Source organism: Neophocaena asiaeorientalis, unplaced genomic scaffold (assembly GCF_003031525.2).
Source record: "Neophocaena asiaeorientalis asiaeorientalis breed wild unplaced genomic scaffold, Neophocaena_asiaeorientalis_V1.1 scaffold173, whole genome shotgun sequence".
In the NCBI taxonomy this organism is placed as follows: domain Eukaryota; kingdom Metazoa; phylum Chordata; class Mammalia; order Artiodactyla; family Phocoenidae; genus Neophocaena; species Neophocaena asiaeorientalis.
The window spans coordinates 46,637-65,774 of record NW_020174289.1 but is presented as its reverse complement, the minus strand read 5'-3'; the positions used below and the strand labels follow the sequence as shown (position 1 = coordinate 65,774).

The 19,138-nt window shown below is 38.5% G+C and overlaps 1 protein-coding gene across 2 annotated transcripts in view; it reads right to left on the bottom strand.

Annotated features, from left to right (window-relative positions):
* COPS4 (COP9 signalosome subunit 4) overlaps window positions 1–18,066 on the bottom strand; it is a 36,959-nt gene extending 18,893 nt beyond the window's left edge. The window contains exons 1-6 of one of the 2 annotated variants that reach the window (XM_024755897.1): window positions 17,884–18,066; window positions 9,346–9,425; window positions 6,870–7,021; window positions 5,675–5,778; window positions 889–1,042; window positions 578–728 (exon numbers count right to left, since the gene is read on the bottom strand). In XM_024755897.1, coding sequence (XP_024611665.1) covers window positions 578–728; window positions 889–1,042; window positions 5,675–5,778; window positions 6,870–7,021; window positions 9,346–9,425; window positions 17,884–17,957 — 715 coding nt within the window. In that variant the 5' untranslated portion in view covers window positions 17,958–18,066. The remainder of the gene's footprint in view (window positions 1–577; window positions 729–888; window positions 1,043–5,674; window positions 5,779–6,869; window positions 7,022–9,345; window positions 9,426–17,883) is intronic. The other variant, XM_024755896.1, reaches the window with a different exon arrangement.
* Window positions 18,067–19,138: the final 1,072 nt, after the last annotated feature.

Sequence of the window (19,138 nt, the reverse complement as noted above, 5' to 3'; positions counted from 1 at the left end):
GAAAAAAAAAAAAAAAAAAAAAAAAAATAGACATTCTAAAATGATTTAGAAAAGCAAGCCGTGGCTTAGAATTATCAGCATTTCCTCTCGATGCCCTTTCCTGCTTTATAAGTTGAATGATTTACATGTTACAGTTTAGTAAAAAAGGATACAGAATAGTTTATTATTTATATTTATGGAAGAAAAAGATAAGCACCAGGTCTAAAACTGAGGCTTGAATATAAAAAAAAAAAACCCAAAGCAGTACATTATCACAGCACTCATTTCTAGATTTTAATTTTCATTTCCCTTTGTCTAATTCTCAATTTAATATCCATTTTTTCAGTGATATTTTAGGAGAACTAAACTTCAGATTACTTCTTAACTACTCCTAATACCTGATAGGCTGATAAATGCATATTTTAAAATGTCTTAAGTTAGCAATGCGCTGTTTTTAACTGTTTAAATTTATCATAATTTTATTAATAAGACATCCTCTTAAAGAATAGCTCCTTGCTAAATCCTCAAATAGTAATGAACCTGAAATTATTAAGCAAAGATAACTTACTGTTCATTAAAGTGTAAATGACATATTTACCTGCTGATGCTAAGATGGTACAGTGCAGAGCATGTTTTAAGGCCTCTAGTCTTTCACTTTCGTGCACTATTGTCTTGTAGGAGAGCTCGTTGTACCTTTGTGCAGCTTCAATGAATTTTCTTCTGTAATCAAGAACACGTGCATAGCAGACCTATAAGAGGGAAAATGTTTCAATTAGGGAGAAAAATTAAAAATAAAAAGCAAAAGAAAATTTCTATTATATAACAGCATTTATCAGATATTCTGGAGCACCTTATTACTGAAGGATTCTCCAATACAAAATTAATTTTCCAAATTAGCTCATCTGTTACCTTATAATGTATCTGTAACTGTTCATTGGTTGATTCATTCTGAAGCAATGATGCCCGATTTATGTAAGCCTCTGCCTGGACTGGATCATCATCCTCCAGATATAGCCTAGCAATCTTCAGGTATGTCTCCAGTTTATAATCTACATTGTACTGTCTAGGGTATAACAGAAAGACAGAGAATGACTAAATATTTATCAAGAAAATTTTGGGAGTGGTAGGAAATGCATTATTTTTTCCTTATATATATTCTGTTAATATAAGGGAATCATACTTTTATTGCAGTATATTACGTAGACAAGCTAAAACATATTTCCAGAATAAGATTTATTGAATTTTTATTATTTTTATCATTGTTCATGTTTTATTTTAGCTTCTTCTAATCCTCAGATAATCTCACAAATCAAAGATCTTAAAAAAAAAAAAAGCTCAGTTCAGGGACATATCATATACTACCAGGGGAACTATGAACATGTACAACCATCCTGGAAAACAATTTGGCAGTATGCTCTCCAAACATCCTTTGAATGCTTTAAAAATGCATATCCTCTTTACCTACTGTATTTTACCTCTAAAAAATAAATCCTTAAAAAAAAATCATGGTTGTACATACATATATATGTACAGAATATTCATTTGTAAAGTTATTCATAAATATCCATAATAAAAAAAAATGGAAATCACCCATAATCGTATTTGTGGTAATCAATTAAGTTGTGGTACATAAAGATGGTAGATGCTATACAGTTATTATAATAATTACTTCTGATAATAGTCATAAGTTTTTGCTAAGTGAAAAAATTGGATAAAACAGTACATAAAACACCATCCAAATGTATTTCTATACATGCATATCAAGATAGTAATAGCAATTATCTCTGAGAATACAGGTGGTTTTCATTTTTCTTCTTTATCCCAATAGTCACATTTTATGCAAAAAATGTATAACTGAAGACCTAACATAATTCAAAACTCACATAATTCAAGATTAATCCTCACAGAAAAATTAATTCTATTTACCAGCAAAAGTGGAGCCACCATTTGGCAAGAACAGAGTTTACAACTGTCTTGGCCCAGCTTTGAAATTAATTCTGCAAAATTTTTATATCGAGCTTCCCTGGTGGCACAGTGGTTGAGAGTCCACCTGCCGATAAAGGGGACACGGGTTCATGCCCCGGTCCTGGAGGATCCCGCATGCCGCGGAGCGGCTGGGCTCGTGGGCCATGGCCACTGGGCCTGCACATCCGGAGCCTGTGCTCCGCAGCAGGAGAGGCCATGGCAGTGAGAGGCCCGCGTACAGAAAAAAAAAAAAATTTTATATCAATTCAAAATTTTCCATAAGTCATATATTATTTTTATATTATTTCCATTCACAACTCATATTTACATAAACTGCTATAAATAGCACCATATTTTTTGCATTTTCATATTTTATGCCAAGATATCTATTATGTCCATTACTTTCATAATCAGAGTGAATCATTTTTTAAAGAGACAGGCTGTCAATAATTTACCCAAATCACTTTAACTTGTTTAGAAAAACCACTGAATTTTCAGTTCTTGGTATCCTCACAGATAATGTTATAGTACTCTCAAAATGATAATTACCACCACTGCAAAGAACAATATCTATTTAATATTTACATCAACTACCAATGAAAATAAATCATTTGCTCTGTGCTAGGGAGAAACTGTTCCAGACAGAATAAGACCAAAGCAATTAAGAAAGCCTCCAGCCTTTTCAAACTATCCAAGAAAAACCCCAAATTAACAAGAGGCCTTAGAAAACAAAATTCAACATCTGCGTATAAATGAAGGCTTTTTAATATACTGATTGCTTTTTCAACGGGCATCACTGTCTAACAATTTCACAACTGCACAAAAGGCAAGATGCCTGAAGTAGTGTTTGACTTATGATCACAAATATTAATGAAGACAAAAAAAGAATCCCTTATTCACCTGGTAAAAGAGTAGAGAAGTAACTGAAAATATTTTTTGTCATTCAGTTGGTATTTTTATACTTGCCAACTGAAAGAGGAAGTGTGTTTAATAATACAACCAAGAGTTTCACACCTTTCATCCTTCTATACAATATACTTTGGAGGAATGTTTCATAAAGAACTATAAATATTTTTTAAAATACATATCAAAGGTAAGACTGACTGGATAAGAGTCATCTTAATCTTTTCTAATTGTTTTTCCATCTCATTTTCTCTAGTATCTCAAACCTAACAATCCATTGAACCCATTGTGACTCCAAACCACTGATCCTACTACAGTTATTGTATTTTTCCCCTTAAAGGCCTCACTTCCTCCTTACCTGGCTTAATTCCTATGGTCAATCATTTCCATCACTGAATTGCACGTGCGCTCGTCTCCCTTGCCCCTCTCATGCTGTCATACTGGTTGGGCGAAATCATAATGCTGGTTAAACCTAATAGTTCATCTACTCCTTTCCTGCAACCATGTAGCCGAACTCTGATGAAGAAAAACACCCAACCAATCTGACTGATCTCATTTTAGTGACTACAACCTTTAAATGAGCCTTAATGCTGTACACCGTCTCACTCTCCCAGAGAATTTTTTTTGATATTCTTATATCTCCTCAACCTCACAACTCTCACCCCCATCCACACTTCAGCTGATGACTCTGATTCCAACTTCACTAAGAGTATTGAAACAATCAAAGAAAAGAGTACTTGCACAAACTCCATCACCACATTACTAATATCTGCACCCATATACTCTGTGTTCCTGGCTGTTACCACAGATCACTGGGACTATTCTGCCCACCAGGGAACAATCTGCAATGTTTACCGACATTTTTTTTTTTTTTTTTCGGTATGCAGGCCTCTCACTGTTGTGGCCTCTCCCGTTGTGGAGCACAGGCTCCAGATTCACAGGTTCAGCGGCCATGGCTCACGGGCCCAGCCACTCCACGGCATGTGGGATCTTCCTGGACCGGGGCACGAACCCGTGTCCCCAGCATCGGCAGGCGGACTCTCAATCACTGTGCCACCAGGGAAGCCCTACAGACATTTTTGATTGTCACAACTAGGCATAGTGGTGTCACTGGCATCTAGTGAGTAGAGGCCACTGATGCTGCTAAACATCTGCAATACACAGGACAGCCTCCAGGACAAAGAATTATCTGATCTAAAATGCCAAGAGTGCTCAGGCTGAGAAACTCTGCCACAAATGAACTGTCCATGCTCTTATCTGAAGCCTATCCCTCCACTGGATTCCTTCCCCTCTAGTCTACTCCTGCAAGAATCCTTTCCACTACTCCTCTATGTCAAATTTTTGCTTTCCACTGAAACATAAGAGAAAAAATAATCTCAGCCTAACCTCCGCTGTCATCTTCTACCCTACTTCTCTGCTCCGTTTTATGAAAACTTCCCCAAAGAGCTGCCCATGCTCACCATCTCCAATTCTTCTCTTCCCATTCTCTTTTAAACAGCTCCAATCAGGCTTTTACTCTCACCATTTCAGCAAAACAGCTTTTGCCAAGGTCACCAATGACCTCCACGTTACTACCTTTTACGGTTCACCTTCAACTCCTCATCTTACTTGACCATCAACACCATGTTGATCCCTTGCTCCTTCTTGATACATTTTCCTCATTTGGCTTCTGAGATATCACACTCCACATTCTTCTGGTTTTCCTCTTACCTCAATGGACAATCCTCACTTGCTGTATCTTCCTCCTGCCCCTGACCTCTTAATGTCAGAGTGCTCAGTACTCAGTGCTCTTCTCTACCTATATGCCCTTCCTTGGAGATCTCGTCCAATCTAAAGGCTTAAGTTCCATTTATATATCAATGACTCCCAAATGTACATCTCTAGTCCAGACCTCTCTCCTAAACTCCAGACTAATATATTCAACTCCCTGCTAGATATTTCCACTTGGTTATCACATGTCCAAAACAGAACTCTTGATCTTCCCTCAAAACCTATTCTTTACCACTCAGTAGATGGCAACTTTATTTTTCCAGCTATTCAGACTGAAACTCAGGACTTATCTTGGCTCTTTTTCTTGTACTCCATGTCCAAGTTGTCGAGGAACCCTTAGCTTTACCTTAAAAACACATCAAGGGTCCAACATTTCTCACAATCTCCATCTCACCTGCAGTAGCTCATAAGCCTCTTAACTAATGTCCCTACTTCTATCATCGCATGTCTACAGTTTACTCTCAACTCAGTAGTTAGAATGATCTAACATGATCAGATCATGTCAGTCCTCTGTACAAAATCCTCCAATGGCTCCCCATTGTTTTACTTAGAAAAAAAGCCAAAGGCCTTACAATGGCTTACAAGACCCCATGTAATCTGGTACCCAATACTCTCTGACCTCACCCTCTATCACACTCCCCTTTGCTCACTCCACCCATGGTGGTCTCCCTGCTCTTCTTAAAACACTCCAAGCAAAAAAAAAAACAACAACAACAACAACACTCCAAGCATGTTCCAGTCTTAGGGCCTTTGCACTAGCCATCCTCTCTAAAAGGATCTACTGATAACTCTTCCCTCAGACAGCTCATAGCTACTCTGTTACCTCCTTCAAGTGTTTGAAAAGGTGATATCAGGACTACCCTACCACTCTAATCACCCTATTTAATAATACATCTTGTCCCCACTTTGCCCCTTTTCCCCATAGCACTTATCACCTTCTAAAATAGTACAAATTTTACTTATTTATTAAATTGTTCATTATCTGTTTCCTGTACCAGAATGTAAAAAAAAAAGAAGTGAACAATTATACATGTTTTATATCCACTATTTACTATACTTTTGTCCTGTTTCCAAAGGAATTCCCACCAACACTTGGGCTGCATTTCTCCAATCTTCTTCTTTTTCATATATGGATGCAAGATGCTGTCTTATGGAAGCAACCTGGAATAGGAGGTATACATGTTAAATTACTTCCACTGATATTAGTAAACTAGTTAAAATAAACAGATGATAATCTATTGTGACAATGCTCTCATTCAACATATTATGCAGGCAAGTAAATAGTAAAAGTTTACCTAGACTACCCAAATTTTTAATGAATTTTGCATTTACAGAATATCAAAAGAGTGAACTAACACATTCTGCAATGTGGATTATGGCAATAATTTAGTTGAAATATTAAGTTTTGCTTTTGTGTCACTGCATATATAATGCTGGAGTTCTCCTATGTTCTTAGCCTAATCAACAATTTTACTGATTTTTAAAAATTATCTAGGGACTTCCCTGGTGGCACAGTGGTTAAGAATCCGCCTGCCAATGCAGGGGACATAGGTTTGAGCCCTGGTCCAGGAAGATCCCACATGCTGCAGAGCAACTAAGCCTGTGCGCCACAACTACTGAGCCTGCGCTCTAGAGCCCGCACGCCACAACTACTGAAGCCCGTGCGCCTAGAGCCCGTGCTCCACAACAAAAGAAGCCACCACAATGAGAAGCCCGCGCATCGCAGTGAAGAGTAGGTCCCACTTGCCGCAACTAGAGAAAGCCCGTGCGCAGCAACGAAGACCCAACGCAGCCAAAAATAAAATAAATAAATAAATACATAAAATAAAATAAAATTATCTAAAGAGTAATATTTGGTTCATAAAACCAAATTATAGTATATGAGCAAATGTCAGCTGGACTTAAAACATCATGATATTTATTTGATCTTACATTGTAAAATGCTGTTTGGCACGCTGTTTGGCACACTGTTTTGTAAAAATGAAGTTGAATGATTACCTCTTTTAAAAATTTAATAGTATCTTTCAAAATAATTGCTGCTATCTCAAGTTTAAAAATCGCCACTCTAATAGCCAATATTTTATAATAACTATAAATGGAATATAACCTTTAAAAATCGTGAATCACTATGTTGTACACTTGCAACTTATAATAATATTGTACATCAATTATATCTCAATTTAAAAAAAAAAGAAACACATAATAAACAGAGTCCTAAAAACAAAACAAAAACCACTGCTCTAGGTTTTTACCTGCTCCTCAAATGAAATGACTCTAGGCTGGATCTTTTCCAAGGTGAAATGATAGATTTCTTTGGCTGTGCTATCAGGTAGGTTAGGGAGATGTGTGCAGAAATCAGTCAGCAACTGGCGAGAGATCACGAGGCTGACATTCTCATTTACCACTTGTTAAAAAAAGTAAGGGATAAGACAACATGAGTAATTTATGTTTTCATTAAGCAATCAATTTTCACCTAAAATTAATACTAAAAATAATATATACCAGTGTACTCTTCAAAGCATTATTTAGGGATCTCCACACCCTTGTGACCTTATATTATAGAACCAGTTTTCCTTATGCTGAATTATCTGATCACATAACAACTACAACAAAACAGTAAAAATACCACAACTTCTCTAAGAAACAGAAATGGCTGGGAAAAAGTTTTAACAGTTGAGAATTTTAAGTCATTCTTTTCTCTTCTTTATTTTTCTACGAAGTGAAGGCACAGAAACACTTAATATTTTTATTTATGTTCTTATATTCTACCTAGCTACAAAAAAAGAGTTAAAGAAGAAATAGTGAAATAATTTTCATGAAGTTTAAATAAAGCGAGTAGTGACAGTTACTGCCACTTGTACTTTCCTGATAAACACAACAAATAAGAACTTAGGTCAGCACTAGATGCATAGACATATTTTATGACACTGTTTATAAACATTTATGAGGTATTATTATATATGATTAAGGATGAAAACTCTGGAGCCACACTGCTTCCAAATCCTCCTGATTACATGCCCTCAGGCAAGAGACTTAACTTCTCTGTGCTTCTCTTTCCTCTTCTGTAAAATGTGGATAAGGTTGCTGTGAAGCTTAAATGCAATATACATAAAGTGCTTTAAACAATACCTGGCACATAGCACTCAGCAAATGTTAGTTATTATTATCACTATTATTACATTTTAAAAAGATGCATCATGCTTGTGAACCACTCCTTAGATAAATTAAGTTTAAATCAGTAGTTACTGGGGAAATAAATGACAGTTCAAAGCTATTCAGTTGATGCAAATGATTTTAACAGTAGACTGCTTTTTTTTTTTTTTTTTTATGCGGTACGCGGGCCTCTCACTGTTGTGGCCTCTCCCGTTGCGGAGCACAGGCTCCGGACGCGCAGGCTCAGCGGCCATGGCTCACGGGCCCAGCTGCTCTATGGCATGTGGGATCTTCCCAGACCGGGGCACGAACCTGTGTCCCCTGCATCGGCAGGCGGACTCTCAACCACTGCGCCACCAGGGAAGCCCGACTGCTTTTTTTTTTTTTGGTGGTTCATTGGATTCAAAGTTTATATAAAGATCAAAATTTATAAAAAGCACTACTCTTTTGCTACTAACTGCAACGGTCTTAAAAAAAAGCCACTAAAAGAGTTTTTCTGAAACCATTGCCAGTTTGTCTCACATTGCAGGCCCCAATTTTTTGAGGCAGTAACTGACAGGCCTTGTAACTAATCAGTTTATAGTATATTAATTGGAATTGGATGATACTGGATGTGACTGAGAACAGTTTCATTACAAGTGCCATTAGGTACCTATAACTGTTAGAAATTACTATACAAACTAGGACTTCTCAGGGAAATATAAGTACATAAGAACTATAAGTAAGAAAACTTAGTTTCTAGTCTGGGCTCTGTCACTGACTAACTGAATGTCCTTGGGGGAAAAAGTCACTTAATCCTGAGACTCATTTTATAATATATTATATAGGGCTATCTATACCTGCATTGTTAGTCACAAGGTTATGAAAAGGAACCTGCGTGATGGATAATGTGTATGAAAGCACACTGTAAACTGTAAAGCACTATCAAATATCATTAATATTGTGAACTCAGGATAAATTCCAGCCTGAATTTTGAGTAATTTTCCAGATAACTGGATATGTTAGAAGTCAGGGAATGGGGAAGAGTGTCTTAAAGAATGGAAATTTCTAGTTCCCATTCAAAAGAAATGTTCTTAACATTAACAACAGCTAACACTTATCTAGTACTTATCATGTGCCAGGTACTATTCTAAGCACTCCATTATGGATATTAACTCATTTAATCTCCCAACAATTCTACAGGGTAGGTATCATATCCCCATTTTATAGACAAGGAAAAGGAGGCACAAAGAGGTTATATAACCTACCCAAGATCACATAGCTAATAAAATAGCAGACAAGGATTTGAATCCAGACTATTCTTTTTTATCATTTGCTATATTGTCTCTCCATCAGTTGCTTTATCAATAACTATACAAAACCTTAATTGTAAATGTAACAATGGCTTCACATTGAAAAACAATCAAATATCAAGTTGTAAGTAGTTTAAATTCTAAAATCAATCAAGCTCAATGCATATTTAATTTAATCTCAATGTAAATTATACTGACAATCTGATATAAAACAAGGCTTGAGCAAGCTTTTAAGTCCTAACTCAGTAATACAAGGCAAACACAGAATTTTCATTCCACTTACTTGCTTCCACAAAAGCTTTCAAAGCTTCTAGCTGTTCTGCCCCAGATAACTGAATGGCTTTTTCCAGTATCTGACGATACCTAAAACAATACCAAAAAGAAAAAGTGTTTAGAAGGCATTATATAGTCTAATGCTAACTTTGATGTTTGTTCATTTCTATTTACCCTGGTTTCTTTCATAGTGCTCTAGTTTGCGGTTTTCTTCATAGTACATTACAGATTTTTTTTTTTAAGTTTCTAGTTCATCACAAGAAACACTAAATCTGTAATTCAAAGTGCTGCTTCTTCTAGTTTTCTTTACAGTATATCACCATTTTTTAAGTTTTCATGTCTATCACAAAAAGAGTAAGTCTAAGTTAATGGATCTAAGGTGCTACTTTTTCTTTCAAGTTTTAGTTTTGAATTTGAAACGTCAATTTTCTTTCAAGTGCCTCAAAAGATAAGCTATATTTCCTTCACTAAAGTACACACAAGAACATTACTTGAGGTGGCCCAGAACCTTTTCCTTATGGACCTAATGAATCTAGGGTTACCAACAATAGGATAATGTTGACTATGCAATGAAGCCAAATATTAGAGATTAAATGTCTTAGTGTGTACAAAATACATTCCACTAAGCCAAATGTCCTGACAGAACATCCTTCAGTGCCTATTAGTTCTTTATTTGCATTCAGTTCCAATAACTATTCTGCCTAGTATTCATGATCACACAAAATTCAAATTAGCATTCTACAAATGATGGGGAAATGTTGAAAACAAGAACACTAACAATTATTAGGCAATGGTAAGTTCCTTCCTAAACTGTAAACTCCATGAGGACAGGGATTTTTGTTTTGTTTACTGCTATATATACAATGCCTAGAAGGGTACTTGTCACATCATAAGGACTCAAAGATACAGCAGTATTAGTAACATTTTATTTCTTAAATTGAGTGGTTGGTACATTGGTATTATACTATTCTTTATCCCTTTTGTTTGTCTCAATCATATTTATTAAAAGCATTAGTTAATGCATTTTACAAACCCAACTGCAATTATTCAGAGCATTATCCAGAATATAGTCAAGAAATAAAAATATACAAATAGGGCCCAAACTCATTCAAATTTATGACTTGTATTTGTAGGGCACACCCTCAAGCTACAATTCAGCACTTACTGATTCTCAACTCATACAATATTCTCACAGCCTTGGTGATACGATTTCTCAAAACAGTAGTGAATCAAACTGGCTTTGTAAGAAAGCAGGTATACTGACAGAAAAGATAGCTAACTCCAAAAGAAGAGACAAACAATTCCAAGAAAGCAAGGAAATATTATCAAGCTTTAAAATAAAAAATTGTCATTTTAAAAATTGCTACATTTGAGGGATGAAATACAGTTATCTAAAAATTTATTTACATTGAATATCTCATTCTCGGGAGTTTCCCAGTGGCCTAGTGGTTAGGATTCGGCGCTTTTGCTGCCGTGGCCTGGGTTCAATCCCTGGTTAGAGAACTGAGATCCCACAAACTGTGCAGCACAGCCAAAAAAACAAACAAACAAAACTCATTCTCTCTCTCTACATATATACATATATACACACACATATACACATGTATTTTCCATATCTGTATTTATACATTTACTTTATTGCCCTGGGCATGGTTCTAATTAATGCATTCAATGGTTTATTATTTCTTTTTTAGATTGGCTTGTTTTTCATAATCAATTAAATGAAGACTATGGCTAAACCCTCTTACTCTTAAATCCCAGTTATTTTATACTAACAATATTGTATTCAAAGATGACAATGTCTCACTTATAAAAATTTGCTAATAATTTAAGTTTTAATATATAGTTTCATAACTTATCAATCAACTAACCTGTATTGAGAACACCAAAAAAAACCCAATCTAAATCAATGGAAAAGATGGAAAAGTGACTGATGTGGAGAACATGACAAGTACCAAATATTTTTTCATTAAAAAATATTATGGAGGAAAAGAAAATTAATTAAGGCACTTTGCATCTGTCCTATCCATTCATCATCAACAAATGTTTATCGAGCATCTATTATGTATGTGAACTAAAGTTCAGTATGTCAATTTCTGATTTCTTGGCACTTGAAAGGAATCTGGAGGTAAATAAAACATATACACATGAAACTGTACCACAGTCACTATCCATGCTCAAAATGAGTGTAACAGGTATGTATTCACAGATCTTTCATTTACAGTAATGGTGAAATAGACATTGGACCAATCCTGCCTCCAAAACAACATAAAAAGTTGAAAGAAATGAAAGAAAAATTTAATAGCATAAAATCCTAACAAGAAAGAGTAAAGAGAAGAGACTAAGAGCGCAAAGACGTGAACCATAGCTTCTGCCTGAAAGCATTTGCTGACTGTGGAAAGAGAGCTGAGAGGCAGAGAGGCACTTCTGCTGGGGAGAAGTGGGCTCGGCTCTGGGGTGTTCTGCCATCTGCTGGAAACGCTGAAAGGCAAGTTGCAATTTCCAGCTGACTGATAAAACTAGAACAGGAATCTAAGGTGTTTTACCTGCCAAAGGAGGAAACACTAGCACTTTGGAAGTACGGTTACAAATTCTATTCCAAGGATCATCTAGTAAGAAGACCAATAAATTTGGAAGCCTTGGTCCTAGACTCCTAACCCTGTCAGGTGTCCAGCAGAAGGAAATGAAAATCCTCCCTGAAAGGTAACATCATAGACCTCCAGTTGTTTCTAAAAATACATTTAAAAATAATTTGCCCAACAACAAACATTACAATGCATATGACAATATTAGCTGGAATCAACAAAAACAACAGTCAATAGCAACAAACAGGGACTCCAGATACTGGAGTTACCAGAAAGACTGAAATACACTTATGTTTATCAAGTTTATAGAGACAAAGACAGGCTTTTAAAAAGTTTCAGAATAAAGTAGGAACCATAAATAGTGTCATTTGAAAAAAGAATCACCAAAAGCTATAGAACTAAAAAATAATATTACCAAAACTTGAAATTCGGTGTAGTTCTTAACAGCAGACTAGACACATTTGACGAACTGACAAACTAGAAAGTAGGAGAACTTATCCAGAATAAAGCCTTGAAATGGAAAGTACAGAAGACAGAGTAAGGGGCACAGAGGTCACAGTAACAAGGCCTAACAAGGGTTTCACCCGGGGCCTAGAGGAGAAAATAGAACGGGACAGAGGCAACATTTAAAGAGAGAACGGGCTTCCCTGGTGGCGCAGTGGTTGAGAGTCCGCCTGCCAATGCAGGGGGACACGGGTTCGTGCTCCGGTCCGGGAAAACCCCACATGCCGCGGAGCGGCTGGGCCCGTGAGCCATGGCCGCTGAGCCTGCGCGTCCGGAGCCTGTGCTCCGCAACGGGAGAGGCCACAACAGTGAGAGGCCCGCGTACCGCAAAAAATAATGATAATAATAAAATAAAATAAAGAGACAGAGAGCTGAAAAACCTCTCAGAACAATGAATGATCCAATCCATTGATTCAAGAAACACAAGTTTAACCAGGATAATGCAGTAGAGCAGTGGTTCCCAACCTTTTTGGCACCAGGGATGGGTTTCGTGGAAGACAATTTTTCCATGGAAGGGGTGTGCTGGGGTGTGGCGGTGGTTTAGGCGGTAACGCGAGCAACAGGGCGCGATGGGGGGCGGCAGATGAAGCTTCGCCCGCAGCTCACCTCCTGCTCTCTTCTGCGATCCGGTTCCTAACAGGCCTCGGACCATTAGCGGTCCAACGCCCGGGGAGCTGGGGACCCATGCGGTAAAGCACTCACAAAAATTGCCCACATTTCTTTTACTCTCTGTATCTATGCCCCTTTGCAATGTGACTTCGTAACTCTTCACATCAAGAGGTAGAGTTTATCTCCCTACCCTTTCATCTGGGCTTGTTTTGACCAATAGAAGGCAACAGAAATAGAAGTAAAGTGCCCGTTCCAAGCCTGGACTTTGAGAGAATTTGTCTTTACCTGCTGGAACGCGGCTTTGCCACATGAATGGGTCCAGGCTGACCTATTGGATGATGAGGTATGTAGCCCAGTCACCTGCCACCGCCCCAGCCAACAGAGAAGCAGAGCTGCCTACCTGACCTGACTGGCTACATGTAGCTGACTACAGGTGCACCTGGAGCCCCTGTGGAACCAAGACCACGTGGAATAGGGAAGAATCAACCAGCTGAGCCCAGCCCAAAGTACCAAACAACAGAACTATGAGCTAAATAAATGATTGTTGTTTTAAGCCGTGAAGTTCTGGGGTGGTTTATTTCACAGCAGAAGCTAATTGACATAAGTAAAATCAAATCCACAGACACATCATAATGAAGTTGCAGAATATTAAAGACAAAATCTTACAGCTAAGTGCTAATATAATTTTTTAGAAGACAGAAATAATTTCCTAATGAGGTTGATCTTTTTTTTTTAACATCTTTATTGGAGTATAATTGCTTTACAATGTTGTGTTAGTTTCTGCTGTATAACAAAGTGAATCAGCTATATGCATACATATATCTCCATATCCCTCCCTCTTACATCTCACTTCCACACTCCCTATCCCACCCCTCTAGGTGGTCACAAAGCACCGAGCTGATCTCCCTGTGCTATGCAGCTGCTTCCCACTAGCTATCTATTTCACATTTGGTAGAGTATATATGTCAATGTTACTCTCTCACTTCATCCCAGCTTACCCTTCCCCCTCCCCCTGTCCTCAAGTCCATTCTCTATGCCTGTGTCTTTATTTCTGTCCTGCCACTAGGTTCATGAGAACCATTTTTTTTTTTTAAGATTCCATATATATGCGTTAGCATATGGTATTTGTTTTTCTCTTTCTGACTTGCCTCATTCTGTATGACAGACTCCACGTTCATCCACCAATGAGGTTGATCTTTAAGCAGTCTAAATATTTGGACTTAGTTAGTGTTAAATGGGAAAGAGTAGGAGAAGACAGAAATTCTAGGCAAAAAAAATTTGTCTGAAATGCAGTCCAGTTTGCTGAAAGTAATATAAAACCAAAAGGTAGGTAGGTGTTTCGAGTTAAGGGCTCTGAGCCAAGCAGACAGACTGTATTCTGGCTTTGTCACTAGCTATGTGACCCCAGAGCAAAGGGTTTCACCTCTGTTTTCTCACATGTAATGTAAATACTATCACCTACTGTTTAAGATTTTAAAATGTAAGTAAAGTTGTGCTTGGCATATGGTAAACACTAGATTTTAGGGAACTCCACTCTTCAGATGGGAACCGCTGAAACTTGTGTGTGGGAATAACAGAAAACCAGAGAATCTGCGTTAGAAGGGGACTTTGAGGTCTGACCTCTGTTTCGTGTGTGTGTGTGTGTGTGTGTGTGTGTGTGTGTGTGTGTGTGTATCCTCCATTTTTTGACAATTCTATTCCACTGTATTACTAGAAAGCTGTGATCCAAAGTCTACCTCTGTGAGGTAGAAAAGTCTATTTTCTTTTCTGCAAAACAGCTTTTTTAATAGTCAAGGGCAGCTAAAAGGTCTCCCTTTCTCTCCTTTCTCCAGATTGACAGCTTTTTGTAAAATGAAGCATTTAGATTTCAAAGGCCTGATATTTTCCTCTGAATACCCTCCACACCACAGAACTGGGAAGGAAAAAAAAAAAAAGGTCATATTTATATAGGATTGACTCAACAAAGACCTATAATCCATGACCTCAAACCTGCCCTCAAAGAGATAACATTCTAGTTGGAAAAGCAAGAAGTAAAAAGACAAAACAAGTAACTGCTATCATAGAGGTAAACATAGGATGCCACTGGGCATGGGAAGAGCAACTAACCAGGTCCTCCATGTGTTGATGGTTGTTCAGAGAAGGTTTTTTGGAAGAAATAACATCTGAACTGAATTTTGAAGAATCATACAGGTTTTAGCCAAGTGAATAAGATAAGCTATCACAACAAATGCTCCCTCTCTCAAGGCTTTTCGCTTCTTCTAAAACTTTATATGAGATAACGAACACAATGCATAATATGTACAAAAGCAGTCTATATAATTTGCAAAAATGCTTCTCATGTGATAATTTCTTACATCAATTTCAGACTGTTGTGTTATTTCATAGTTATGGGAAAGCATTTCTAATTGAAGTTTTGACAAGAAAAGCAGTGTAGTCTGATGGGTTAAAAATGAGCTTTTTAGAGTAGACAAACCTGGCTTCAAATATATGCTCTGCACCTTTCCAGCTATTCATTGAGTCAAACAATATTTATTGAATAACTACTGTTATAAATATTCTGCAAATTCCTGGTAACACACAGTATCAGTATTTTAAAAAGGAATTTACTCCATTACTTCTTAATATGGAATCCTTTGTTACTCAGCTCCTAACATAAAGCCTAAAACCACTGATATATTCCAAGAGTATTTCTCTCATAAAGCATGTAGCTGGCAGAACTGTTTTCTTATGAAAATAAATATGACACGTTCTTGCCCAGATAGGACCAGATATGTACCCACAGGCAAGGCCAAGACTTTCCTCAGGAAGCACTGGCTATCAGTTATCAAGCACATTATTTTATTTAATCTTCATAATAATCCTGTGTACTAGATTGTTACAGTAATGGTATCTAGTGTAACTTGGCCACTCTTCCCATAAAGAGGTAGACTCCATTTCCCCTCCCCTTGAATCTGGCCTGGTCATGTGACTTACTTTGACCAGTATTTGAGAACTGATGTTGTGAGACTTCCAAGGGTAGCTTTAAGAGACCTCGCAGCTTCCACTCTCACCCTCTTGGAACACTCCCAAGGCCCTGTAAGGAATCCTCAGCTAAACTACTGAATGAGAGGCAGTGTGGAGAGAGACCCAGCCAACAGCTAGATGTGTATGTGAGTCCATTTTAGCCCCACCAACCCCAGCTGAGCTGCCAGTTGACTGCACTTGTATGAGTGGGCCCGGACAAGACCAGCAAAATAGCTCAGTAGACCCAAAGCATATTGAGAAATTATAGTTGTTTTACACCACTAAGTTTCTGATTTGTTTACAGAGCAGTAAATAACTAAAGCACTCAATAAGGTGGATACTATTGTTTATCTGCAATTCAGAGCGGAGGAAGTAAATGCTTAGCTTAAGTTTCAGAATCCTGCAAATACATGAAAACTTTATCTCTTTCCCCTGCATCGGCAGGCGGACTCTCAACCACTGCGCCACTAGGGAAGACCTAATGCACTTACTTTTTTCACCAAAACAAAAAGGAGAGCAGGCATGGAAAAAAAATATAAGCTAGTTTTACTTTCATCCAAATCTATTAAAATTACATGCAAAACGGATTGAGCTATGAGACATATTCAACTTATTTCCAACCCAGGGATTATTACGTCCATACGTATTTACTAACTGCTTAATAATAATAGTAACAACGACAATCCTATGGCTGTTTCTAAGTGTCAGGTACTGTTCTAAGTGATGTAAGTGTGATATAAGTGCATATACACACACATACTCATTTTGTCCTCAGACAGGATATATATGATCATCCCATTTTCCCGAGAGGGAAATTGCCCCACAAAGTAGTTAAGCCCAAGATACACAGCTAAATTTCCCACTGATAAAGCAGATTACATTTACCACCAGACAAAAACATAAAACAAAGTCAAGGTTTCAGCGGCCAGGTTAGAGCAGTCGTATCCTATTGAATGGATCAAAGTGATCTCAGCCGTCGGGATGTAAACTGGATCAACTTGAGAAGCACACTTTAAACAGAATGCATGTTCATTACAAAAAACCCAAAAAAACAAAAAACAGTGCTGTGAAATCTACAAAGAGAAAACTGACATCTTTCTGTCTGTCTGTAACTAACACTGCTTGCAGGGCAGGCACGTATCACAAATTTTAAGTTGGAGTGCACCTAAGCCTTCCACATAAATTCCGACCAAATTCCTAAACAATCCAGATCCCTGCAAACATCACTACTCTAGACATCCCGACCCATGTTATGGTGACATGCCGCCTACGTGCCCTTCTTCAGAGTTGGTGGCGGAGAGAGAGTACCCAAAACACAGCCCACAGAAGATGGTTCAAGTGGCTCTGAACGACATGATAGCGGCCATACCTCCTCAGCCCCCTCAGCCTCAAGAAGCCATCTCCCCAGAAAACTCTACACCAAGGTCCCAGAATATAAATTTCCCTTCAACCAAAACGAAAAAAGGGGGGAGCAGGGGCAAAGAGAGGCCAGGATTCAGTGTGAGAGGCCGGCAGGCGATGGGAAGGGGCACCAGGGAAGGCTTAGAAGGCCATGGAAGCAGTCCTCCCACAAACCGCGCTTCTAGAATCTTAAGATACTGAAAAGGATGCCATCAGGGACTGCAAACGTTGACAGTCACCCCAGATCTACGGTCCTGAGGGCTCCTTACACAAGGTCCCTTCCAGTTTTCTGCTGCTCCCAACATTTGCCTACACAACCGACCTCAGGCCCGCCCCCTTGGTCATCAGGCCCGCTCCTAGCCTCACATCCGAAAGCCGCTGTCAATCCAAGGAGAACAAGTCTCTGGCTTTACTCTCCACCTCCCAGGCCCCTGGGAAATACTCACTTGCCCGCCAGATCTTTATGAGAGCCGCTCGAATTCATGAGCTGGGCCAAATCCTGTCGCACGGCTGCCGCCATCTTTCTCCCAGCTCAGCGAAGGCTGCGAGGCCTCTCACGGCCAAAAGAAAACGAGTGTAGGCCTCCAGAGTGCGGCTAGAGAGAACCCGAGATGCCACAGAGTAGCGCCTGTGTGGGCCAGACCGCCGAGAGTGGGAGCCTGCGTTAGGCCCGCCCCCAGGGTTGAGTGACGCGAAGCTCCACTCCTCAAGTCCGAGGCCGGCCCGGGCTTCTCTCACAGGCTCAGGCTCGCACGCTCCCACTTCGGATTGGCGGATGAACTCCAAGAGGCTGTGTCGCTTGTGCAACCCCAACAAATGCCCGATACGCAAAACTACCGGATTTTCATCAAGTTCCGTGTCTCACGTCTGTGGTTTACCGTTCCTTGTTCTTTAAGGCAGCCCTTAACTACCCGTGGTAAAGAACGAGTTGTTTTTGGTTACAATTCACCACAGACCGGTACTTTTTGTAAAGTACAATGAAAAAGGTCCCATTCCCCTTCCCACTCTGCCCCCTTTATATAGGTTGATCATACCTCCCAGTTTGTCCAGGACAGTGCCATTTTCCATCTGTTGTTCTGGAGTAATTATTAATAACATGCCCTTTCACTCTACCAGCTGTTCCATTTGGATGACAAATTATATGATCACCTTACCTTGATATGTAATTATATTCATTACTTATGTATCCTTGTAGAATTTGTCTGCAATTTTTTTGTCCTTTCTAGCTTTTGCAAAAGATAGCACATTCTGCTCTTGATTTTTTTCTCTTCTTGAAGATTTTACCATGTAAGTCCAGACAGCTTCCTCATTTTCTACAGCTGGAGAGTATTCCATATAATGAAGGGATGCCATGGTTCATTTAATCCGGATAGCTAGACATTTAAGTTGTTTTTAATCTATCAACCAATGCTGCAATGAATAACCTTGTATGTACATCATTTTATATGTGTACAGGTAGAATACATTCAAGAAGACAGTCAAAGCTTAGATGTACTTACAGTCTTGAAAGATATTACCAAATTGCACTTTATAGGAATGAGACCATTACAAGCAGCAATACATAGGAGTGCAAATTTCTATAGCCTTGCCTACAAAGTTGTTAAACTTTTGAATTTTTGCCACTTTATATGTGAAAAGAAGCATGTTCCCTCTTTTGGGAAGGGGAAAGAAAAGAAGACCAGAACAGGGAAATCCTTTGAG